Source organism: Artibeus jamaicensis, unplaced genomic scaffold (genome assembly GCF_021234435.1).
Source record: "Artibeus jamaicensis isolate MK-2021 breed Jamaican fruit bat unplaced genomic scaffold, CSHL_Jam_final contig_233, whole genome shotgun sequence".
NCBI classification, from domain to species: Eukaryota; Metazoa; Chordata; class Mammalia; order Chiroptera; family Phyllostomidae; genus Artibeus; species Artibeus jamaicensis.
In genome coordinates this window covers 59109616-59135528 of record NW_026521486.1, presented here as the reverse complement: position 1 = coordinate 59135528, position 25913 = coordinate 59109616, and the positions used below count along the sequence as shown (strand labels likewise).

The following is a 25913-nucleotide window of genomic DNA, read 5'->3' as shown; positions in this document are numbered from 1 at the left end:
TTCTTAATTTTAAAAAGATTTTATTTATTTATCTTTAGAGGGGAAGGGAAGGAGAGAGGGAGAGAATTATCAATGTATAGTTGCCTCTGGTGTGTCCTCTGCTGAGAACTGGCCTGCAACCCAGGCATGTGCCCTGACAGAATCAGACCGCAATCCTCTGGTTCACAGGCCTGTGCTCAATCCACTGAGCTACACCAGCCAGGGCTAAAGTGATCAATTTTTTTTTATCATGCTTTTGGTGTTGTAACTATGATTATTTTTGCCTAACTCCTAGCAACAAAGATTTTCTCCTTTTTTTTGCTAAAAATTTATAGAGTCTAATCAGTATTATTTCTAAGTGTTTGATAAAACTCACCAGTGGAGCTATTTGGATCTGAGGTTTTTTCTGTTGGAAGACTTTGCTACTAATTCAATTCTCTGGGTAGCAATAGGACTGTTTAAGTTATCTATTTTGTCTTGAGTGAGGCTTTTTAGTTTTCCTTGCTGAGGTATTTGTTCTCTTCATTGAACTTGTCGAATTTAAAGTTGTCTGTAGCATTCCTTTATTCTTGCAATATCTGTATATTTGTAGTGATGTCTCCTTTCAGTTCTATATTGGTCATTATTGTCTTCTTTTTCTTCATCACTGTGGTTAGAGGTTTATCAATTTTACTGATCTTTTCAAAGAATCAGCTTTTGGTTTTATTTTCTCAATTGTTTTTGTTTTTCATTTTAGTAATCTCTGCTCTTATTACTTATTTTGTTCTGCTTCCTTTAAGTTCCATTGTTCTTTCTAAACATTTTCTATTTTATTTTTTGTTTTTTAATCCTCACCCAAGGATATGTTTATTGACTTTGAAAGAGAGGAGTGGTGGGAGGGAAGGAGAGAGGAGGAAAAGATAGATATACATATCCTCTCTCTCTCTCTCTCTCTCTCTCTCTCTCTCTCTATATATATATATATATATATATATATATATATATATATAAATCACACAAGTGGTTTTATATATATATATATATATATATATATAAATTCTGCTTCCTTCACCTGTTTCTTTCACCAAATGAGGGAAGTTTTCTGTCATCATTTTTAAAAATAGGTTTCCAATTTCTTGCTCTCTCTTCTTCCAACATCCCCATAATATGGATATTAGTACATTTGAAATTGTCCCAGAGGCTCCTTACATTATCCTCATTTTAAAAAATGCTTTTCTTCTTCTTGCTTTTCTGATTAGTTGTTTTTGCTTCCTTACATTTCAAGTCAGTGATTTGGTTCTTGGTTTTATCTAATCAACTCTTGATACCCTGTAAATCATTCTTTATTTTAATTAATGTATCCTTTGTTTCAGACCAGAATTTTTTGTGTGCTGTTGAGTACCTCACTAAATTCCTTGAGCATTTTTATAACCTGTGCTTTGAACTTTGCATCTGGTAGATTGCTTGTCTCCACTTTGTTTAGTTTTTTTCTTGGAGTTTTGTTCAGTTCTTTCATTGGGCAATGTTTCTTTGTCTCCTCATTTTGGTAGCCTCCCTGTGTTTGTTTCTATGTATTAGGTAGAGCTGCTACATCTCCCAGGCTTGGTAGAGTGGCCTACTTAGTAGATGTGCTAAACGGTCCAGTGGCACAGCCTCCATTTACTCAAGCTGGTTACTGAAGGTGTGCCCCTGTGTGGGCTACAAGAGTACATCCTCCTTTTGTAGTTGAGCTTTGATTGTTGTTGGCACATCCAAGGTTAACCACTGACTGTGTTCTGTTTGGGATCACTCAGCATAGCTACGAAGTGATCTGCAAATGACTGCTACTCGTGCTGGGCTTAGAGGTGCCAAAGTGAAGCCAAGCTCTGGACCAATGCTGGCTGCTGGTAGTGCTGGACCTGGGGTAACTTAGCAAGACGTATGGGGCTTACTGAAGCCAGATGCTACTTGTTTGGATAAATAGGAAAATCTGAAAAATGGGCCAAGACAAGCCACTTATGTGGGAAAACACTGGAGACAGCTTGGGTGGGCTCAAAAGTCGAGGGGAAGGACAGCCCTCAGGGAATCACCAGAGTGAGGCAAACAGTGAGCACCAGGTTGATGGAGTCTCAGATATGGTGCTGCCTGTCAGCTCTGTGGCTTTGTACAGAGAGGGCTCAGAAAATGGCCTCTGCCAGCTCTTCTAACTGGTAGAAAGCTGCCTCCCAGCTCTTGCCCTGATGGTGGATGATTCATTTCCTTCCCGTAAGTCTATGATGCCTTTCAACCTGCTGCTCCCATGCTAGGACTCAGAGGGAATGAGTCCGTCAGTCGGTGTGCATAAGCCCTTTAAGAGGAACTGCCTGAGACTCCAGCAGTTTATCTCCCACAGTCTTAATCCCTGCTGGTGTTTTACAGCCAGAATTTATGGGGACCTATCATTCTGGGACTGGAACCCTGGGCTAGGGAGCCTAGTGTGGGGCTGGAACCCCTTGCTCCGGAAATATTCCTCCTGATTTTTATCTGCTACCAGTGGCAGTGGTACCACCCTGTTCTGTGTCTCTACCCTTCCTACCAGTCTCAATGTAGTTTCTTCTCCAGCTCTGTAGTGTAGGACTTCCATTCAGCTCAATTTCTAATGTTTCTGAATGATGGTTGTTTTATAGTTTTGTTGTAATTGTTTTTTAATTAAAAAAAAATTTTTAGAGGGGAAGGGAGGGAGAAAGAGATGGAGAGAAACATCAATTGTTTGTCTCTCACCTGCCCAACTGGGGCCTGGCCTGCAACCCAGGCATGTGGCCTGACTGGAAACTGAACTGGTGGCATTTCAGACCACAGTGCGACGGTCAACCCACTAAGCCGCATCAGCCAAGGCTAGTTGTAATTTTGATGTGGTTGTGTAAGGAGGTCAGTCATACTTACCCACCCCTTAAGTCTATTTTCTAACTTCCATTGTTACTGCCTCTTAGACCCTTAGGTTATTTAGAAGTGTGTTATAAATTTCTAAAATTTTAAAGTATTTTAAATATTTTTTATTGACTTCTACTTTAATTCTATTATGTTCAGAAAACATACCTGGTATGATTTAAATTTCAGAAAGTCCCTTAAGGTTGTTTTAGGGACCAGTGTATGGATTATCTTGGTGAATATTCTATGTGCACTTGAGAAGAATGTCTATTTGACTGTTAGGTGGAATATTCTAAAACCATTCTTTGACTGTTAGGTGGAATATTCTAAAACCATTCTTTGACTGTTAGGTGGAATATTCTAAAACCATTTGACTGTTGGTTGATAGTGTTACATCTATATTCTTATTGACCTCCAGGGTACTTGTTCTATCAGTTACAAGAGAGGCATCATGGTATATCTAATTATAGATTTGTGCACTTTTGATATAACTATAGTTACCCTGGTTTTCTTTCAAATAGTTATTTGCACAGTATATTTTTCCCTTTACATTTCACCTACTTAAAAATATTTTACTTATTTTCAGAGATGGGGCAGGGAAAAGAAAGGGAGAGAAAGATTAAGTGGTTGCCCCTTGTATGCCTGCAACCCAGGCATATGCCCTGACTAGCAATCAAACCGGTGACCTCTGGGTTCCCAGGCTGGCATCAATCCACTGAACTGCACCAGTCAGGGCTCACCTATTTATGTGTGTATATTTAAGGCAAGTTTCTCATAGGAAACTTACATGGTTAGGACTTGATTTATTATCTGTGATTTTATCCTTAATGGGTTGAATTGTGCCTCCCCCCCCAAATTCATGTCGGTACCCTAACTAGTATTTCAGAATGTTACCATATCTGAAAATAGGGTCATTGCAGATGTAATTGGTTAAAATAATGTCAAATTTTATACATAATACTGAATTTAGAATGTTATTGTACTTTAAACTTATATTTGTCTAATGCCCAGTCAGAAATCAAACTTTTAAGTCTTTAAAAATATATACTCAGTGATATATCTGGCATAAAAAAAATCACAGTAAACACAGGGTGGAGTGAAAGTAGGTGTATAGTTGTTCATATGGAAAATAATACAATAAATAAATAATTTCAAGAACAAACTGCTTCACATAGTCACAGCTGTAAACCAGCTTTTGCCCCACCACCCTGCACAGTGATGTTTCAGATACTGAGCAAATTTCTTCATTTAATAACGAGCACATACCATGCCCATTTTAACATCTATAAACAAGATTTTTTCCACTGTATCATTCAGTCTGATGGGGGAAAACAGATGCAAAAATTATATCCCAAAGTGGCAACCGGTGTAAGGAAGACCGAGAAAATATGTGTTGAAATAGGTCTTGAAGAATGTGTACAGGAGTTTGCCAAGTGAGATAAGACAGGTCATAAAAAACTGAATACCAAGTGTGAAAACCGAGCCATCAAACTGTATGGTATAAATTTGAGGGAAGGTGAGGAGTTGGGTAAGGGAGCACCAGTTGAACAGGCAATCTGGGTAAACTAACTGCTAGCATACTCTTGGCTCACTTGCTCAAGACTTATTAGAACTTGAGTGTGAATGATATTGAAGAGTGACCATTGCTGTCATTCGTAAAGAGAACAATTATTCCCACACTTGGGTGCTTCTTTATTCGTAATAATACCTGCTCCATTGTTCAAAATGCTCCAGACATAATTTAAACCTGTCATTTTGAAAGGTAGGAAATACTCAGTGCCAGGAGTGGGTGGCTCAGGTGGATGGGGTGTTTCTTAACAACACTCCACAATTTTACTGTTCATTGTGAGAAAAATCATGACTTGCTAAGCAAATACACAGCTGTAACAGAGTCTCACACTTCCTTCTAATCAGACAGTTCATTTCAACCCCTCTTTGAAGGAAATCCCAGAGGTGCTCTAGTTTGTAAAACAGAAAAGTAAGAGTCAGAGAGGTAACATGATGTGCAGAAAACTGGTACACCCAGAACTCAGGTGGTTTAATTCCTGAGTCTGTGAGCCAAACTGCTCTGTTTTTATTCATGGAGTTGTTACAGGACTTTAAGCTAAAGAGAGGAATAGAATCTATTTTTCAAAAAATGGACATCATGCTGGCTGAAGAACAGACAATGGACTGAAGGATGAAGGTACTGGTGGCCAGAAGACACAATCCTGGTGAGTGGATCTGACTGCGTATTTTTCAAAAAGGGATGCCACACCTTAGTCTGCCATGGCATGCAGACTTATTTACTACTAGTTAAATTAAAATATCTATTATCGCTATTCAATATATCCAAACACAATGAAAGCCATAATCTCTGGAGTCTGGATTATTTCATATAATTTTAGATGATGGCTTATGAAATTGGGGAAAAAGATAACAAAATCAATATGTGCTGAAGGTGGAGAAAAGATTGTAAATGTAAAAGCAGTGAAATTAGGCTCATAAATACATTTAAAAATCTTATTTGTTAGCATATAACTAGATTCTAGTATCCATGAAGAAATTTCAATTTTCAAGCTTACCATCATACCAAGACTTCTGCTCCAAGTCTTTCATATAAGCTAGGAGAAAAATGTACACAAATGAACAAATATTAATTAGACTCATACTACTGATTCTCTTGCTAAAAACATATATACTTTAATAATAATTTTAAAAGCTGGATCTGAGCCTTCCATTGAAGAAGCCTTTTATGGGCAATAATAGTTTTCTAGTTGTCCATGCTAGAAAACACTGCCTTATTTTGCAAAGCCTGGAAGTTCCTGCCTCCAACATTCATTAACTCACTTAATCCTCACAAAAAACTGGTGTCATGGTTGAGAAAATTCAACCAAGAAATTCAGAAGCAAATGCCTTGTTTAGAGCTAGCTGTGGTGACATGGTTCTAAATGTAAAATGTTTGCTACAGTATCTCAGTGCCTCCCAGCAAACACTTCCCAAGTGTCTACGGTTACTGATGTTCACTGTTTGGATCTGCAGGATTATTTCAACTCACACAAATAGAAACATGGCTCAAAATTCAATGTAACTCTGAGTTTTATAAATTGAAGAGTTTTATCCTCCTAGAGCCACCTGATATTTTAAAGTCCTATAGGAATTCCATTTTAAATTTTAAAAAATTGTAATTTTTCATATTTAACACTTTTTGGGGTTTTCCCTAAATGAGAGCAATTCTAAAATAATCCATGTTTGTAGGTTATTTTGTCCTAGTAATTTTCAGGACACTGCTAATTCACCACATGAATTCGGAAGTTCAGAGGATGAACAATAACCTGGGCATCTTGAGCTCCTTGCAGGAAATGAATTAAAAGGACATGATGGGATTAATTCTGCTGAATTCATAAAATTAAAAAATTGCCCAGTTGATATAAATAAAAGATGGTTCTCGCTAGGAAAAAAATAAAATACTTTCACTACTTACAGGGAGAGGTCAAGGGCAGAAGAAAGCAGGCCTTGTGAAAGAATGAAGGCACACACCTAAGGCCAGACATAAGCAGAGCACAAGCTGAATTATTTAAAGCCTAGTGCCCCTAAGAGTCAATTCGGAGGAGTAATAATGAGTTACAATATCTGTTAACCACCAGTGTTCCTTTATGGTTTAAAGGAGAAGTACTATAAAAAAGTTTTAATGTGACTTCTGTTTAACATGTCACAAAGTTTAGGAATCCTGAAAGATTTTTAATAAGAATTAAGAAGCAAGGTAACATTCAAGGTTTAAAACAACAGTTTGGGAAGTGTTAAGAATTTATCATCATTGACAAAAATGTTAAGAATAAACATGATGGGAAAAACTTGTTGGGATGTTTCCATATTTATTGTTTTACTTTTATTTGTATAAATTCCATTCCTTCACCAAACTATACAGAACCCAAAAGTTCCCAATGAGGGAAAATTTTGAGCAAAATGAGCACCAACTTCAACCATGATTTTCTACAGTAGAACATAGTTAATTAGGCAATACAATTGAAACACTTAAACTATTTGATTTTGTGCATATTAAAAATGTGCAGCCTTATTTTTCAGCATTTCCATTTAAAAAACAATTTTCAAATAGTTGCATTTTTAGCTGCTTTGTATAGGCATTTCTAGAAAAAAAAAGACATAAAATACATATGACTGATTTTCTCTGTCCTTTGACACTCTAGTCCAAAATATGTCAAATTTTGATTTTAACAGTTTATTCACTTTCTGGATTCCCTTAATAACTTGGAGTTTTTCCTTTTCACAACCCTGGCAATTTCCAGACTCCTAAAGACAGAGCTGAGATAGAATATAATTAGCCCACGTATGGTGTGGGGTGAGAATGCATATATTTGTCAAAAATAACTTTTGTACTGTTTCATATTATTCATTTTAAAATTCCTTACCTCATTACTAGTGCAATATTTTGAATATTGCACTAATATTCAAAAGCATTTGAATATTCAAGTATTTGAGTCCTTACCATGCACATTTTTTCTTCCCAATTCTGATATTTAGAAACCTATTCTATGCAGCTTATAAAAATTTGAATATACTAATCCAGTTTTGTTGCCTGAGCTTTTTGGAAATTCCTTTGCTTAATACATAGTAAATATCAATTAAACACATGCAAAACATGCAAAATGAATTGAAATGCTCCCCAAGCTAGAATAATGCTCACAATAAAATTATATGTATTTTTCATTAGAAAAACCTGATAACAAAACAATATACCATAGCTCTGCAACTTAATACATAAGTCAGCAGGATATAAACAACTTTTTTTCTTTCTCTATCATCTGGCACTTAAAAGAGTTGTCAGTTATCAATAAAATTGTATTTCCAAGAGAAGTTATTTTTAAAAAGTTTATTTTATTGTAGAGCAAAAAATATGAATAAAGACTTCCAATATTCTTCCTTGGCTTTAAAAATGAAAATTTCCCTTCCTTCTCACTGTTCTGAGATTTTAGAAAACTTACTATTCCTTCCACTAATGTACAAGAATTCTTCACATTTCTACCTTAAAAACTAAACTGGAGAGAATGTGCTCACCTACACTGTACAAGCAAAGACCAGAGCATACCAAGTAGGGGGTGGGTGGAAAGCAGGCAATAAATGAAACGCCTCATCTGTAAAGAACGTAAATACAACAGACTAAAAGTTGGCCGGCTTTTGATTATCACAATGCACACCAGTAATGTACATACATTCCTGGGGTTGAAGACTCCTACCAGAATGCGCCCCCCAGCCCCTTGACTGAGACACCCCTCATCTTCTCTCCGAGTCTCCCAGCTTCCTTATGTCATCGCCTCAGTGAAATTGGTTGATGAAAAATCACTGTCTTCATACTGTACCAATGGCTTCAGTGCTTACTGATCTTCATGCCCAAATCAGTATTGTGTGCCATTTTCCTACCTAGTTGCCAGGAAAGCAAAGATTAAAATAGGACTACTATGCAGATTATAGGAGAAAGCAAAATATTTGAACAGCTTCTTTATAGAGTTTAATTAAAACTAAAGTACAGGTGTAGAAAAAGTCATGAAAGTCAGGGTTGCATTGGGGGACATGTAAAGAACGGTCAGGTGAACGCTTCTTTACATTTCAATGAACCCTTAGGTTAGATGAACAAGATAAGGAAAAAATGCGCTATAACATTTAAAATTATAATAAATAGGGAAAGGTTCATCAATATTTCAGCTGGTATCTTTTTTACTCAGTACTCAAATACTGAGTTGCAGGTGAAGTTACTAGACTTCAAGATGACTTTCCATTTTAGACTGAAGAAATAAGTAATGAGTATACTGCATATTTCACAAAGCACCTTCCCATAAACTATATGAGCTAATTTGAGCTTTCAACAACCCTGTGAGGCTGTCAACAGTGGGAGGTATTACATACGTATGAGGATAAATTACTGGCTCCTCCACAGTTACATGTGAGAACTCAGAGTTTACTTAACTGCTTTATACCTTGGTTTCTCCATATGAAAAATGGGGATGGTGACTGTCCCTACCTCACAGCTATTGTGGCAAATAATACATACAACATTTTAACATACTACCTGATCTGTAGTGAGTGCTCAAAAAATGTTCTTATTGTTATCATTATTCTATATGTAATGAAACAGAGTAAGAGATTAAGTTCAAAGTCATATGACTACTAGGCAGCAAAGCTAGAAGTAGAATTCTGGATATATTCTACTGATATATTATTACCACCCTGTATTACCAATGAATATCTACTTTTAGAGTATAGATTAGCCTTTTGCAAGACTTGTACAGTTTATTTTTTGCAGTAGATAATGTCATTTCAGTTTGACAAACCCAATGGCATTAACATCATTTCCAATGGAAAAACACTTCTTTTAGTGGGAATAGAATTAAGGGCATTAAAAAAGTATGGTCTTTATAGATAATTAGGGTGGAAATTGGAATCTAGGGCTAGAAAAAGTTAATTTTGGCTTTTCTCTAAACCTCAGAAAAATGAAAATATAGATTATTAGCTGATAGACAGCGGAAGACTGCAAGCTCTGTGACTGCAGCAATATTTGTTTACTCAAGAAGGCAGAAGATTAGCAGGAGCACAAACATCAGTTTAATAAATGTTTAAATAAAAAAAATCAACTTTAAAACATGTCCTTAAACAGTAGGATTCACTGCTCTGATATGCCTTCTTTTCTATTTTTAACTACATGATAACTACAAAGTCTAGCATATAGTCAGTCATCTATCCATTTTTATCAAAAGATTCAGAGTAAGAAATAAAAGACTAAATAAGGCCTTGAATAGCTTTATTGAAATCTGTATAAATAAACATGCACATTTCAAATGTAAACTCAAGTGAACTCAAGTGCAGACAAAATTTTAACCTCTGTCATGCTGGAGGTTAGTTTACATTAAAAAAAAAGAAAGAAAAGAAAAAAAAAGAAAAGAAAAGAAAAAACAAAAAAACAAACCCAAAGCAGCTTTTAAAATACCAGGATGAAAAACCAGCTTTAATATCAAGGTATAAAGCAAAGCCATGATCAACATACCTCATTTATTTATTATCCTGGTCAAATGCATTATTTTTTAAACTTTAAATGCTAACATAAATAAATAATTTACCAAAATGTGCACTCACAGAGTGAACTTTTATTTACAATACACAATTTATAATCTATTGTATTTGATTAGTTCAAGTGAAGAACATTATACTTTTTGCTTTAATAACAGTGGGACACAAAGCAATTTCTCAGGTAGTCGATATGTGAAATGTGCCCCAGCATTTAGATTTTCTATTAAAGGCAGTATTGTATGCCAATTGACAATACATTCTTTGAACTAGATCAAAGGGAAAAAGCAGCGAATGAAAAATGTTTCAAATGTTCACACATATTTTTGGCATCCTGGATCCTTAAATGTGGTGAACTAAAATCAAATTCAAGGTTTGTATGCTTTATATATTGTACAGGTTCTAACTCTGGAACATGCAAATGCCAATTCTCTTATAGCAAGTTACCTTCTGAGAAATGCTGTAAGGCTATGGTGAATTCCATCAGGAACACACAAAGAAAGTTAACAGACCTACCTTTAAAGCCAATTGTCCATTAATGATTTAAAGGCCAGTATATGAAAAAATTTCTCATCCTAACCTTGATGTAATTATTACTATGGATACAGAATACTATTAAGTCTGTCCTTACATTACAATAATTGGGAAAGCTAAAAGTTGCCAAATTACCAAAAAAAATGGGGTAGAGAAAAACAGACAGCAAAATTTTTAATTTTGAACCAACACCAGATTAAAGATATACATTTTAAAACATGTAAAGAATTCGAATATCTAAGGAATAGATCCCAATAGCTATAAAAAAACCCTTACATTTAACTGAAAAATTACTTTAGATGGGGTATGAAATCTAGAACCTGTTTCCACAGTAAGATGATATTTAATGATACAAAAGGATATAACTTTTTCAAGATTGTTTCTTATATCATGATTTGTTTTTTTTTAATAGGCCCACACCAATTACCAGGGATAGTTTGAAAATTTGGTTTTCCAAGAATACTACTGCAGTATTTATGCCACATTGATACTGCAGTTAAATATCATAGTAGTATATGTGGCAGCCTAATGCACATGAACTAGATTATCCAAAAACTAAGTTCAGCCATAGTTTTCTTGCAGTATTATTAGAGCAAAAGGACCAACATCCACAAATTTAACATTTGTCATCAATTAACTCACATCCAAAAAATTAAAGAAAACATAATTCATCAAAACAGCAGCAAACTTAAAAGGGATTTATTTGTGATTTCCTATATATATTTAGCTTGTAAATACAAGACTGTAAATGTATTAAGAGACAATTTCTGTTAAAGTTTTCATTGTGTTTCACTTCAAGTACTGCACAAGTTAAAATCTGATAAAGGATTTACATTCGGTTATCTGAAACGCCCCATCTCAGACTTTTGTTTAATGTGGTGGATAACTTCATTTCAACAGATACCACCAGCAGGAAAGTCTCTTTTATGGCTTCTAGGACTTTCATTAGTTAGTGTGCATACAGTTTTCGTTTTCTATATCATTGTCATTATCATTGCTATCTTCATCACTTTCTAGCGGGATGCCTGTGGCAGCTGAAGCACCTTTAGTTTCTCGATCAAGAGGGAAAAAGCCAGTTCCACTGAAAGTGTCTTGCCTCTGGTAGAAGAGTACATATGCTGCTTTGGACTGTCAAAACAAACAAAGGATGTTAAAAAGGTCATGATTCTCAAAGGTCACATAAAATATAGTAGGAATTTTTAGCCGGTACCCAATTTGGGGGATAGGGCATAAAATCAAATTAAAAAAACACACAAGGTCAGATGGAAGTTATGGACACTGATTAAATGTAAGAGGACTTCTACTTATAAATGAAGAATGGTCACTGGAATTTTAACATTTTTATTCTCTTCTAAGTTAGTTGGACAGATAAATAAATGCAACTATATTATTACAGATTAACCCAGTTATTCTGTCATGGCATAGAATTCTATACCTTCTTCCCTCCTGTCTCTAAGGAAAAGATAAGCTTTTGAAAATTCTAATCACAACATTCTATGTTTGCTCTTGAGTCCAACTTTCCTTCAGTCATCACTCTGTACCTTCAGTGAGTCCTTATCTTCTAGAATTAAGTCTTTCTCACAGCCCGGCTTGTAGTCTATTATTCATCATTCACTCTTCTGCACACTCCTCAATTCAATATGACCTAACTGTTGCACCAACCATTTTAATGAAATAGTTTTCACGAGGGTCAATAATCTCCTATAAACAAATTAAATAAATGCCTTTTTAAAAGTTCTTTTAGTCAATCTCTCTACAGCATTTAATGTTTTATTACTCTTCTTTCCTGCATCCAGTGATTTTTAGCTTCTGTGATACCACTTTTTCTTAGGTCTTCTATCTCTATGGTTTCTTCTAACTTCTCTGCAGGCTCATTAAATCCTGCACTTAAAAAAAAATCATCCTTAGCCCATCACTCTTACTCACTGTGTATCTTCTTACTAGGCAACTCATTCAACCTATGGCTTCAACTGCTACCTAAAGACCTACAACTCAAACTTACAGAATTTGGAACTCTAGTCTAACTACTTAAGGAAAATTTCCATTCACATAGCTGTCACACAAGTATCTCAAACTTCAACAACAAATTTTTCCTGTAGTTCATATTTTGGTGAATTGTAAAGTAAGAGTGTTCTTTAACTTTTTTCTCTTTGTATCTTTATATCTGTATCTTCATTTATATCTAAGCTTAATCAAGTTCTTTTAATCATATCTAGTAAGTTTCATAAGTCCAGTCTCCCTTTATCTGTACATTTACTACCACTGCTTTAAATTTATTATTACTTAAAATGTTTTTACTTTTCAATTACAGTTAACATACAATATTCTATTAGTTTCAGGTGTACAACATAGTAAATTTAGAAGTCCTTTACTGCTTAAAGTACATGACAGTGTCCTTTCTTTGGGCGCAGACTATGATGGCCTTTTTTGCCTTTCTCAGTGCCTTTCAATATATCTTCTAGTGTTCTCAGATATACAGATGTTAAGACAAAAATTTAATAATGTTCTTCTGTTCCTTAACAATTCATGCTTCTCAGACTTAAAAAAAAAAAAGTCTAAGTAACCACGAATGTCATCTTTCTTATTCTGAGTTACAAATTTAGCTAATTTCTGCCCCATATCCCTAACAAGTCTTTCCTTTCAGTAACACCAAATTATCTGCTGTTGCCCTAAATGACATGGTCTGTCATGCCTCCTTACTTTTGTAGGTACTGTTCTTTTTGCATAGAATATTTTGCTTCTTTTTGTCTCAGACTCAGACTCCTATTTGTTTCAGACTCAGGTTAAACACTACTTTATGTAAGCTTCCTGCAATGGCCCTATCTGCTTTAAGCCCAAATCAGATGTTTAATAGTGCTTATCATATATAACTGTTAATTTGCTTGTCTGTCATCTTTACATTATAAGTCTCTTAAAATCAGATATTTGTCTTTTAATCTTGAAAAAGTCCTAAATGTAGAAGGTGCTCAAATACTTGTTGACTAAATGAAGGAACACTGTTAAGATAGAAGTAACATGTAATTCATATAGTACATATAAACAAGATATATTACTTATTGGAAGGCAAGTTAGGGCAGTGCTGTCAAAGAGAGAATCTTTGAAGGAGGATAATTGGCTATTTTACAATGTTTTGGTTGGGAGACTAAACAGGAAACAGAATTGAAAAGTGAGAGATATAACTTTAAATTAGAAGTCTTAGACAAACTGGAAATGTAGTTAATTTGGGCATATGCACATTTTAAAAAATATTAAGAGTTCAAGTCTGTTCTTTGTTATAACTATATGGAGATAAGCAACAGTACAAAGTTTATATGTATATACATAGATTAAAAAATGTGTAGGAAAACAATGCAAAATTATGACTGTTCAGACAATGACAGATTAAAACCATGCCAATAAATGGGCTCAGAAGTTTATTAATTTATAAAATTGAAGGGTTTTAAAGGATTAGAAACTAAAACAAATGCTAGTCTCTATGCTCAAGGGTTACATAATTTAAACTTAGGGGAAAAAAGTAAAGCAGTCAGTACTTCCCACATTAACAGACAACAGAAAATATCACATGAGCAAACATTATAGTTCTCACTCTTTCTAATATTGTGATCAATAAGTAAACTTTACAGAAAGGCCAAATTCATAGAAAAACAGACTATCAAGCAAGTCTTAACTCTGTTCTTAGAATATACTAGTCATCTTTTCGTTAATCAATACCTTTAAAAAACATTTTTTATTTAGTTATTTTTTGGAGAAAGGGTAAGGGAGGGAGAAAGAGAGGGAGAGAAACAATGTGAGAGAGAAAACACTGAGCAGTTGCCTCTCATTGTGCCCTGACCAGGGACCAAACCTGCAACCTTGGAGTGAGCTCTGACAGGGAATTAAACTGAAAACCCAATTAACTGAGCTATATCAGCCAAGGTAATCAAAATCTTATAATAAAAAATAACTGAGATGGGAAGCAAAACAAACACCAATATTTTGGCTGTGCCTGTGGCTGATAAACTGATGCAAGTGTGAATGAATGTAACTTCCTTATTTCTCTACTATTTAGAAAATATCAAAGTAACAAATACACAGGGTTATTTTTAAAGCAAATCTATAATCTTTTTTAAAAAATATTTTATTTATTTATTTTTAGAGAGGGGGAAGGGAGGGAGAAAGGGAGAGAGAGAAACATCAATGTGTGGTTGCCTCTCATGTGACCCCCCACTGGGGACCTGGCCTGCAACCTAGGCATGTACCCTGACTGGGAATCAAAGCAGTGACTCTTTGGTTCACAGGCCTGCACTCAATCCATTGAGCTACACCAGCCAGGGCAAACAAATCTATAATCTTTTATATAATCATGTCATTTTGAGTTTAAGTATTTAACTGTCATAAAGGATAAGACTATATTTTTAAAATCACATACATGGTAAGGCCCTTAAAGAATAAAAAAAAAATCCTCACTTGAGGATGTGTTTATTGATTTATTTGGGGAGGTGGGAAGGAGAAGGAGGGGAGATGGAAGGGGGCAGAGAGAGGGAGAGATAGATAGAGAGATATCGGTTGCCCATTGTACATACCCTGAATGAGGATCAAACCTGTAACCTAGGTATCCTAGGTATGTGCCCTGACTGGGTATCAAAACCACAACATTTTCTGGTGTATGAGACAATATTCCAATCAACTGAGGCACTCAGCAGGGCAAAAATATTTTTTCTATATTAGCATTCTGATTTTAAGTAGTCAATGTCTAGATATATCTGAGCCTATTCTTGAAGACATTTTTTAAATTATAAAATAATATGGTTTTTTTTTTTTTTTGTAGAAAACCCCAGTTTTCATGTTGGAAAATACTAGGAAAATTTCCATACTGCAGTTTATACTTTTGTTAGTGGGCAAATTCAGAAAACAAATTTCTACTTAGGGGACAATTTTACATTTTTAAAAATCAGAGCAAGTGTCTCTTGGCTATTAGAGTTGCTAGAATATGGGCTATAGTGTCTTTTATGGGCTCCTTTTAAAACTGGGCTCCTTGATTTCAGGAAATAAAAGACACACTTACCACAATTTGGTCTTCAGATGCAGTTGAGACACTACTGTCATCAAAGTAGTACCATTTTCCATCATCTTTATTTTTTGCAAAAGCAGTATCTAATAAAAAAACAGAATCACTTCCATAACTGAAATGATTTATGGTTTCTTGGGGGGAACCCTAAAACCTCAAAATCATCTCTGTGAGGAATACTTATTAAAATCATATGAGAATCATCTATACGAGGCCTATCTATTATTACCTATTCAACTGATTCCACTGATTAAAGGTTTTTAGAATAATTTCCTGCAATCTACAAGCCTAAAATACTTTTCATATAAGATAACTAATGACTTTTTTCATCCCAGTGACAAACTGAATTTATTATTTTTTAATTCACAGGATAACAATATTAATGATAATAAATAGTAATTAACATCACGTAGCAGGCACAGTGTCATGCAATTTACATGCATTATTTATAATGAAGGTATTATTATTATCATTATTACAATTTTAGAGATGGGAAAGTGAGGCATTAAGAAGTTTAATTTCTCCAACAGCGCAGCTGTTATGCAGGAGAGTCAGGATTCAAACCCAGGTATGTCTCGGACTCCAAAGTTTGAAACTTCAACCATAGTTTAAAGTTTCTATGACAAATGTTTTTGCAAAAATTCTATCTCACTAATTTGTATGGTTTTTACACCAAAATAATTTCAGTCTTAAACAAAAGTAGAGAGCAAGAGAAAGGTACAAAGCAATTAATTAATTTCCACAATTATTAAGGATTTGCTTCATCTTTAACGTGAAAATCCAGCCCTTTTCCCAATCCATGCTTTGTATAATCTACTTAGGAACTGAGGAAACAAAGTGGCAAAATGTCTCCCAAACAATTATCTGCTGTCATAGCTTCTAAAAAATGACTTTATAGGTGTCTTCTAAATAATTCTACCCCGCCCTCACACAAAGTTATTGTTCTTCTGGGTGAATGCTACTGTGGGCTATAACTCTGTCAATATGAACTCACGACTGCTGCTGCACTTGCAAATTAAAAGAAATATTGTTAGACTGAATAAAAGACTGCTCTCTAATAGCAATATGCTTTATAGAGAATAAATCCTAAAAAAAGGTTCATAGAGTTGGCAAAATAAGTGATATCAAGAGAAAGCTAGACTAACATTTATAATTTTGGGGAATAACAAAAGGGAAAAACAAATGTCAACTCCTGGTAAAAGGAATAACAGAGAAAGAAGAGGTACCCATTATAAACATAAATGCAACAAATACTGCCAAAAACCCCTAGTAAAACCGTTAAAAGAAACAGATAAATCAACACGTTCAATAGAAGCCCTGACAAATTCCCCCTCAGAAATGGAATGAACATGAAAAATGATCAGACAGTAATAATTTGAATTGATAAGGTTAAACTATTTGAGCAATATAAAACTCTATTTGAATAGATAATACCTGTTTTTCAAGCACACAAACATTAAGAAACAGACTATTAAGCCACATGGAAGCTTTAATAAATTTGTATGGATTAATATAATACAGACGATGCCTGCTAATAAATAAACAAACAACAAAGGAGAGGTTTATTAAAACCATTTAGAAAAGCATATAATCGAAAATTAACTACATTCCAAATTTTATGGCATACAGATAAAGCAGTATTTAGAAGGAAATTTAGAACTTTTACTATAGCCTTCAAAAAAGAAAACAAAAAAGCAAAAAACATTCAACCCTAGAAGTTGGGAAAAGAACAACAGAACAAACCCAAAGTAACAAGAAGAAAAAATACCAAATGGAAGAGAAGAAATCAATAAAATAGAATACATACATGTAATAACAAATAGGGAAAATTAATATAACAGAAAGCGAATTCTTTCAAGAGTAATAAGACAGACCTGAGGATATCAATTAAAAAAAAGATAAAATGTAAAGAAAAATAGCATAAGAGTATCATAAACAACTATTCTCAAATAAATTGAAAAACATAGATATATTTTTAGAAAAAATAGAAAATGCCATAATGTGCACATTTTGTAAAAAGAAAACTGAATAGATTTCAAAAGCATGACATAAATAGAAAAGTTTAAGGCTGTAAAGCCCAAGTAGGTGAATTTTTAGAGGTAAATTCTCCTAGACTTTCATGAATAGTTAATTCCTATACAATACTCTGCTGCTTCAGGAAACATGGAGAATCCTAGCCCATTTTATTAGAGTAGACATTGCACTTACAAATTAATTGCAACAACCCTAAATGAAATTAATTAACCAAATCCAACTGGGTATATAAAAAATACTAAAAGATAAGTAGGATTTTCCAGGAATGCAAAGATGGTTCAATAAAAAAAAATCAACTGAAGAGTGTAGAATGGTATAATCATCCTAGACAGCCATGTGGCAGTACTTAGGTACTGATGATCCAGCAATCTCACTTCTGAGAGCGTAGCTCAAAGAAATTTCTCACAAAGGGGAACCATAAACAATGATGTTTATCAGTCTTGTGGTAGAAAGTTGAAGGCAATTTGGATGTCAACCTTAATTTAGTAGAGAGATAAAATATGATATATCTGAGTCATGAGTTTAGAAGCAACAGAATATATTGATACATGTTAAGTGTTAAGAAAAAAAGGTAAGATTTATAGCACAGAACCAATCACGTAATTTAACAATGATGCATGATTTATGAGAGAGATACACACAATGTTAAACACATTAGTGAGAGAAGGGGAAGGAGAATGGAGAAGGACAGGAGCCCTGAATAGACATGTAATATTCCTGTTCTTTTAAATAAGCAGTATGAATAACTCAAAACTGTAATTCTGATGTCAAAGAACATGCAAAAGCAAATTCCTTCATTTATCAACATTTATTGAATAACTACTATACATCAGATACATCTCACATTTCCCTTTAAGAAGTAATAGATACCTTAAGGAGAAAAGTTTGAAGTTATCAGAACATCATAATTTTAGTAAAAAGAGAAAATGTCAACTTACAGTGTCCTCCTCCCATCCCTCCATAGTGGTTGGAAACAGCAATCAAATTATAGCGACAAGGACCTGCATTTGGATTAATTAGGAATTCCGACATATCCAAGTCACTGTTTTAAAAACAGATCAAGTTAGTGTTGTTTTTTCTAAATGTAATGAATTCTGTTCCCTACTATCAGTGTTATATGCAACATTCTTTGAAATGCAACCAGCTATTTATAATCTGTTATTCATGGAACTGGAACATGCCCATCTTCTAGCTTACGATTACTTCTGGTTATTCTTTTTGTACTTGCCTCATTAAAAAGCAATAATGACTCTGAACTTCTAACACATCTCTAGTAAGTTCTACCTTATCATTACTTCCAGTTCTTCTTATAATTATATTGTCAAAATGTTATATTCTTGAGAACTTTGAGGGCACACAATTTTGCTAAAGAGAAAATTTTCATTTTTTGGCTCCACACTTGCAAAACAACTTCAACTTTAAAGTTATAATCACCAATTAGAACAAGCAATCCACAGAACGTTTTTAATATTATAGTAATTATTCCCTTACAATCACCTCTGTAATATATACCTGCCTTCAGCATTTGTCTATCAATGTCCTTTTAGCAACATTGGAAAGTATGGAGTTCTTGTTGCAAAATTTTGTTTAATAAAGTCCTTCCTGGACTACATAAATGAGAACACAATATTCCCTTTTGGTCCTTCTGAATTCTCAATTATGTTTAGTGAAAGCTTAAAAAAAGGACTACAAATATGTTATCTCAAGACTGCTTTCTACCTACCTACGGCTATGATGTCGTACTCCCAACAATGCCATAAGAAAACTAAAGGGCAGTGACACAGTAACACTATTGTTATATTCCTAAGCAATTCCATTTTTCTGGTTTTATATATTACTTTAGTTATTTTTTAAAAAAGAATACTTAGGCCCTGGCTGGTGTGGATCAGTGAACTGAGCACCAGCCTGCAAACTGGAAAATCACTGGTTCCATTCCCAGTGAGGGCACGTGCCTGGGTTGTGTGCCGGATCTCCACGAGGGAGCGAGAGGCAACAGATCGATACACCTCTCACACACTGGTGTTTCTCTCCTTCTCTTTCTCTCAAAAAGTAAATTAAAAAGTCGTTTAAAAAAAAGTGTATTTAGGAATGGTTGATGATTAATTCTCAGAAAAAAAAATCACTCACTAAGGTCCCATGAATATCTTTAGATTTATAAACAAGGCCAATGAACCCATAATAATGTAATACAGAATAAGTTTTATTCTTTTTTTAAGTATGTTTTATTTTTGTTCTTTGGAAAAAAATCTCTTGAGTAGAAATAAAAATTGTTACTGATCCTTATAGAATGTTAGAATTACTGAAATATCCACTCAAAAACTGAAACTGGGCCATATGCTAATGTCTACAAAAAGAGTTACCCAATGTTTAGGAAGTATAACCAAAACTTACTTGATAGGAAAATCAACTAAGGTATCCAACTTGTCTCTCATGTATCGACTGTAAGAAAATCGCTTGAGATGTACCACAAGTACTGGAGGCAGGGACCACAAATCCAATTTCTTTGTGGCTTGCTGATGTTCTTTACAATTTGGGCAATACCTAAAAATAAAAAGAAACATTTAAAGCTTGGGAGAGGCAATTAAAACACTATATATTAAAAAGTTTGAAAAGTTCTACATTGCTTCAGTGAGCAGTTATTGTATGCCTAATATACACCATACTGAAAGGAATTCCTGTTATTATCTTCAATACATTTTCCAAATAAATTTAACTGTTATAAATTAGTATGTAAATAAGTATTCAAATAAATGGTAAGGGCTAGATTATTTACATTTCAGTATGCTAAAATAACATGGGTGTATCACAAACTTGTGTTGAGTTAGATATATTAGAATAATCTCAAAGTTTCTGGGCTCTAATGGAATAATATCACAAAACATATTACAATTTTCCTAAAACAGTCTTTCTTAAAATGGCAGCACAGCTAAAAATTCTCCAGAAAAAGTAACTCAAATGAATTATTCATAGTAAAATGGATACTGCACAAAATATAGTAATGGGTTTAAAGCTTAATGTTATAATACTTTCATAAATATTCTCATCCCTCTTAATAGAGTATTATCATAAAGGAAGAGCTTAGTATTTAAAATATGAAGGAGAATTTAGTAATCACCTTTCTAACTCCATGTAGCACATACCTCGGTATAAATCCTTAAAAAATATTAGAAGCAATTATTTAACTTTGTTTCTTACCAAGGATCTTCAGCACCTAGCTTTTCTTTTGTTGTAAAAAGCTCAATGCAATCTTTTAATTTCACAAAGGGTTTTTTAGGCGGTTTATATTCCACACTTTCATGTTTTTCAAAATCCTAAAGAGAAGTATTTCTTGAGTTAAGAAAACAAATGAAACAAAACTCATTTTAGTGATACCATCTTACTATGAATAGTAATGAAAAACTGATAAACTTTCTCAAAAGAGTCGCAAAGCTTATTTCAGCTGAGATTTACACAACCCTTCTAAATAAGTCTTGTATGTACACCTAAAAACAATTAGAAAGTATATAAAAAAAGCATGTTCAAAACTAACATGTCTTTTCTAGTATATAACTAACCAAGTTTACGCTGGCAAAATAAATACATCTGGTAGAAGACAAAGAATGTTACAGAACAGTGGTGATCAATATGGAAAAGAAAAAAGTAGTACGTGATGACTTACCTCAGCGGCATTTTCATCAAAGTATCTTTTTTTCAAATCAGGATCCCAATCCAAAGCAAGAAAAGATCTTTCTAAGGTGGAAAACATATTTTTTCTTTAAAATTTAATATGCCTTAATGTTAAAATCAGTGTATTTTAATGTTAAGATATATATATATATATCAGATATATATATATATATTCATATATATATATATATGAATAAACAAATGGCAGTCATGTTTACTTTTATTAGGTGATCAGGGCAATTTCCAAGCCATTAAAATACCTTAGGAGTTAAAAAATTAAAACAAAACCTAATAAACACATGTTTTAATATACAGAGAAATTAAGGCTGTTCTTTTAAGATTTTAGATAGATATGTAAATATTAAAATTCATGTGTTGAACTTTGTGGTTTTCACCTAAAAAAAGTAATGTACTTTGCTCAAATGTAGTGTTCCATGGAGCCATTTTTCACAAACAAACACTTACCATCTAGCCTAAGCTGCCTATCATCAAATCTTATGTGCCTGGTATCATCTTTGATGTAGTTGATATCAGTATTGCCTAAGTTGTTAAACTGGAATGTAAACAATCTTTTTTTGTGTCCCGTGAGTTGACCTTTGCAAGTTTCTTCAGTACATAATCCATTTTCAGAATCATTATCTCCTCCAACTGAATCTTCAGACTGACTGTTTTCATTCTCAGAGGGAAGTTCTTGATCTTGGCTGGATTCATCATCTGGTTCATCTGTTTCCATTTCACCTAATTTTAGATATTAGAAATCTTTAAATAATAATTTCCATGTTACATTTAAAAATTACTAATACTAACATCATTTTTCTCAGGTTTGCAAATACTTTTTAGTTCCTCAATCCCCAACCTCTCAACTTTTCTCTGAGGCAATAATCCAAGTGAAGAGTTTTTACAGTTTAATAGGAAAGTCTTACTTGGTGAGCCTTCCTCATGTATGCCATTTGGGCCATTCCCATTAATATTTTGGTCCTTACAGCAGTGTAGGGATCCTTCAGTGTCTTCGGTTTCAGTAGATATTTTGACATATCGGCTTAAATAAAATTAGAAATCAAACAAGTTCAGTTCTGTAAAGGTAAGAACTTGAAAAAGTTTTCTCTTCTTTCAATAAAACAAAATGTTTTAATGCACTAACAGTGGTAGTTTAGTAGACTCAAGGATAAGTTCAGACTCAAGATAAAATTCCGTAAGTAAAACTGACTAATCATTTGTTTTGAATGTCTTTATAAAAAATTAATTTCTTGCATTTTAACATGTTTTATGTTAAAATATGTGGCTAATATTTCCTCAATTTAAAAAAGTATGATATAAAAATCCTTATTTAGATGAAATATGTATTACTGCTAAGATCATTTATTGTTGTATGATGCAATTTTTATGGGTTACATAGGACTACAATGATTAAAATAGGTATCTAAGAATACTAAGTATGTCAGCTATAAAGGATCAAGTGACATTCCTGATTAACTTAAGATTCAAATCAAGGGTTTCAGAAGACAAAAAGCAGTTGCTTTACAATACTATCAACCATGAAAGTTTGTCCTTTTAAATAGAACTATTTATTTGCATCAGTTCTTGAACTAGCAGTAGGTATAAAGAAATAAAACATCTGATACTAGGATTTCAGAGTGTATACATAATAAACTTTTACTTTCTCCTAATTGTTAACTTTTGGTGTAAAGCAGCTAAAAGAATTCATGCTTTGGGCTTTGAAACACCTTAGCAATGTTTTACATGATTGAGAATCTGGATCAGACTATACTTGGGTTTTTTTAATTGCTATCTGTCCAAACTAAGTTAAGACAGTGCAGATTTATCTAATTATATTTTGATAGTACCTTGCATTATCTTTACCTATTACTATCTAGTACCTTTACTTTCTTTACCTATTTTATATTGTTAATGTAGAATCATCTGACACTTACCACATTCTCAAAAGCAGGAGATTATAAAGTTTATCTTCGGTATTGTTTCGTGGGACAGCCATAAGAAAAGGCTGACCAAAAAGTGAAGAACCAGTATGGTGGGTATAACTTGAGTGTCTAAATTTTTCTCTTAGGCAAACGGGAATAATCACATGCTCTGTATCTTCTGTCCTATTGATGTTAATTTCAAACCTACAAGGACAAAACTGACTATAAATTCTGAAAACTTTTATGTTATTCTTTTGAATTTTCCTAAGAAAAAATTTTCAATATTTTACACAATGAATTTTATACTTACACATAAATTTCATCCCGCTCTATAATACTACTAAGGTTTTCATCCATTGCAAATATTCTGTGAAATCTATGATTGAATATATCAGTAACTATCATCTAAAAAAAAACAACATATTTCTATTGAGCTGGTTTTACAACACTGCAAAACTGAACTCAAACTTAATGTACCTCAAACCCAGAAACATCTTACCTTATCTGCAGGTACTCCTGATAAAGCAGACAATGCTGTACAAAGATCAAGTATGTTTCCAATTTTGGGTACAACCACTTTGTACTAAAACGCAAAAAAACTATAATGAATTAGTTACTTTGCAAAAAAAAAAATCAGTAGATCAGAATGGCCTCATGTTCACTTCCTCACATTCACTAGGCAGTTGGCTCACAGTTTCTTCAATCTTACCATCACCCTTGGTGACAATGTCCATATGGGTTATTTGTGCCTTATGTTCTCAGTTTTCCAGTCCAACAAACTTGGCATCATCTTTGAATACTCTTCAACATTTTCACCTCCTATGTTCAACTAATTCACCCTGACACTAACCTTAATGTTAAGAGTTCAAGCCCTTATCATTTGTCATCTGATCATTACAAAAATCTCTTCCCTGGTCTTAGCCCATCCAATCTAAGCCTTTCCAATCCAATCTTTGCACTTGCCAGTCTTCCTTCTCGAATGTAAATCTGGCCACTTAATCTACCTCATGATCCTTAATGGCTCCCTTAATCTTTAGGGTAAAGTCCAAACTTCTGACCATGACATCAAGGTCTTTGTGATGGAGCTTCTGCTCACCCTATTATCTACCAGTTTCCAAAAGCGAGTCATGTCCTCTCTCTTTTGCCATCAGCCCTTTGTACATGCCTCCTTCTTGGTCTATAATGCTTGTATTTTACCTTTCGTGTGCTTATCAGGATTCAACGCAGGAATCATCACCAGTTTGGGCAGGTTACTCTTTGTGTGTACTCATACAGCAACCTAGTCATAGCCCTTTTACCACTGTATAAAAAACCTTTTGAAAATAGGACTAGGAACACCTTTGTATTTCTAGCACCTGGCAAGTACAGAGTTTACTATATATAATACATATTCAATACAATGAACTTCGATGACCTAAAAAAACTTCAGTGATGGAAAAACACAAGTAGGCTAACTCAGCTAATTTCCCTTTTCTCTCCAGCAGGATGAAGCATAGAATTATGAGGCTGTCATTTGTATTTGTGTTGTTACTACTTCAAAGTGGAAAAAAATCCTAATTCATCTGTGCTGTCCATGGCTTTACTCTCCACAAATTTGTATTTTTGGTCATCAAGTAAGAAAAGAGGTAACTTAATGATATCCACATTGCTGAAAATGTAATCCATAAATATAAATAAATCAAGTTACACTTACCTTATAGGCTAATATGTAACTTGAATGTAATCTATATAATATAGATTATATTATTGGCACGGGAGAGTATTGCCTTTAACAAAGGTACTATAGAGAAAGAATATCTACATTTATTTTTTTGGTGTTGTAATAAAATTTTTACTGTTTTATATTTTTCTTATTCTATTACACTTATTGGCATATATTTGTAAATTACAAATGAGAGAGGCAAGCATGTAGTTTAGTATTGCTACAGTTTTTCTGCACTGAAAAGATGTTAACAATCTTATAAACATGTTAATAAATGAGTATCTAAAGGATATGATTTTAGAAATGTGAACATATCCCCTGGCAAAAAAGAAAAGCCAGGTCTCTACTGGCCCTGCTCATGGACAAGGACAAGTACCAAGTTTCTCTTGTTCTCTACAATACTTTCAGCACTACTGGATAAAATACTGACATGAGGGCACCAAATTTAATGAATTCATGAAGGAAACAAAAAACTGCACCAAAAGAAATGGGTGAAATTTGCTTAACTGAGTAAATAACTAGTCTCTACTAAACTTTAATTACTTTTAATGAAAGGACCATATTTTTATAAACATTTCATACACTGTACCCCTGTTGACAGTAAATCCAAACAGTTTCACTAAATGAATGGTAACATCAAATTTGTTTAAAGTTTACCTTTCGAATAGATTTATGAATATTGCTATGGGCTGAATTGTGTTCCCTCAATATTTCTATGCTGCCCTTGCCAGATGGCTCAGTTGGCTGAAGCACTGTCCCGTACACCAAAAGGTTGCAGGTTTGATCTCCAGTCAGGGCACATACTTAGGTTGTGGGTTCAGTCCCTGGTTGGGGTGCATATAGAGTCAAATGAATGTTTCTCTCTCACGTAGATGGTTCTCTACCTCTGTTTCTCTTTCTCCCTCTCTTCCTTTCTCTCTAAAATTAATAAACATATACTCAGGGAGGATTCAAAAATACAAAACAACAGAGCTTGTATATGTGCTTTCTCTCTCCTTGTTGTGTGAAAACACATTGACGAAGCGGTTGTCTATAGACTGGGTAGAGGTGCACTAGAAATCAACCATGCTGGCACTCTTATTTAGTCTTCTCGTCTTCAGAACTGTGAGAA

At 33.8% G+C, this 25913-nt stretch overlaps 1 protein-coding gene across 5 annotated transcripts in view; it reads right to left on the bottom strand.

Moving 5' to 3' along the window:
* Positions 1 to 9620: 9620 nt before the first annotated feature.
* Positions 9621 to 25913, bottom strand: part of USP15 (ubiquitin specific peptidase 15) — a 121506-nt gene continuing 105213 nt past the window's right edge. For 4 of the 5 annotated variants that reach the window (XM_037140294.2, XM_037140292.2, XM_053661563.1 and 1 more), the window contains 11 exons: positions 23600 to 23683; positions 23411 to 23505; positions 23113 to 23304; positions 22105 to 22220; positions 21647 to 21919; positions 21174 to 21244; positions 20711 to 20826; positions 19907 to 20056; positions 18454 to 18557; positions 15479 to 15567; positions 9621 to 11562 (listed from right to left, as the gene is read on the bottom strand). In XM_037140294.2, coding sequence (XP_036996189.1) covers positions 11380 to 11562; positions 15479 to 15567; positions 18454 to 18557; positions 19907 to 20056; positions 20711 to 20826; positions 21174 to 21244; positions 21647 to 21919; positions 22105 to 22220; positions 23113 to 23304; positions 23411 to 23505; positions 23600 to 23683 — 1473 coding nt within the window. In that variant the 3' untranslated portion in view covers positions 9621 to 11379. Of the gene's footprint in view, positions 11563 to 15478; positions 15568 to 18453; positions 18558 to 19906; positions 20057 to 20710; positions 20843 to 21173; positions 21245 to 21646; positions 21920 to 22104; positions 22221 to 23112; positions 23305 to 23410; positions 23506 to 23599; positions 23684 to 25913 lie in introns of those variants that run through there. The other variant, XM_053661564.1, reaches the window with a different exon arrangement.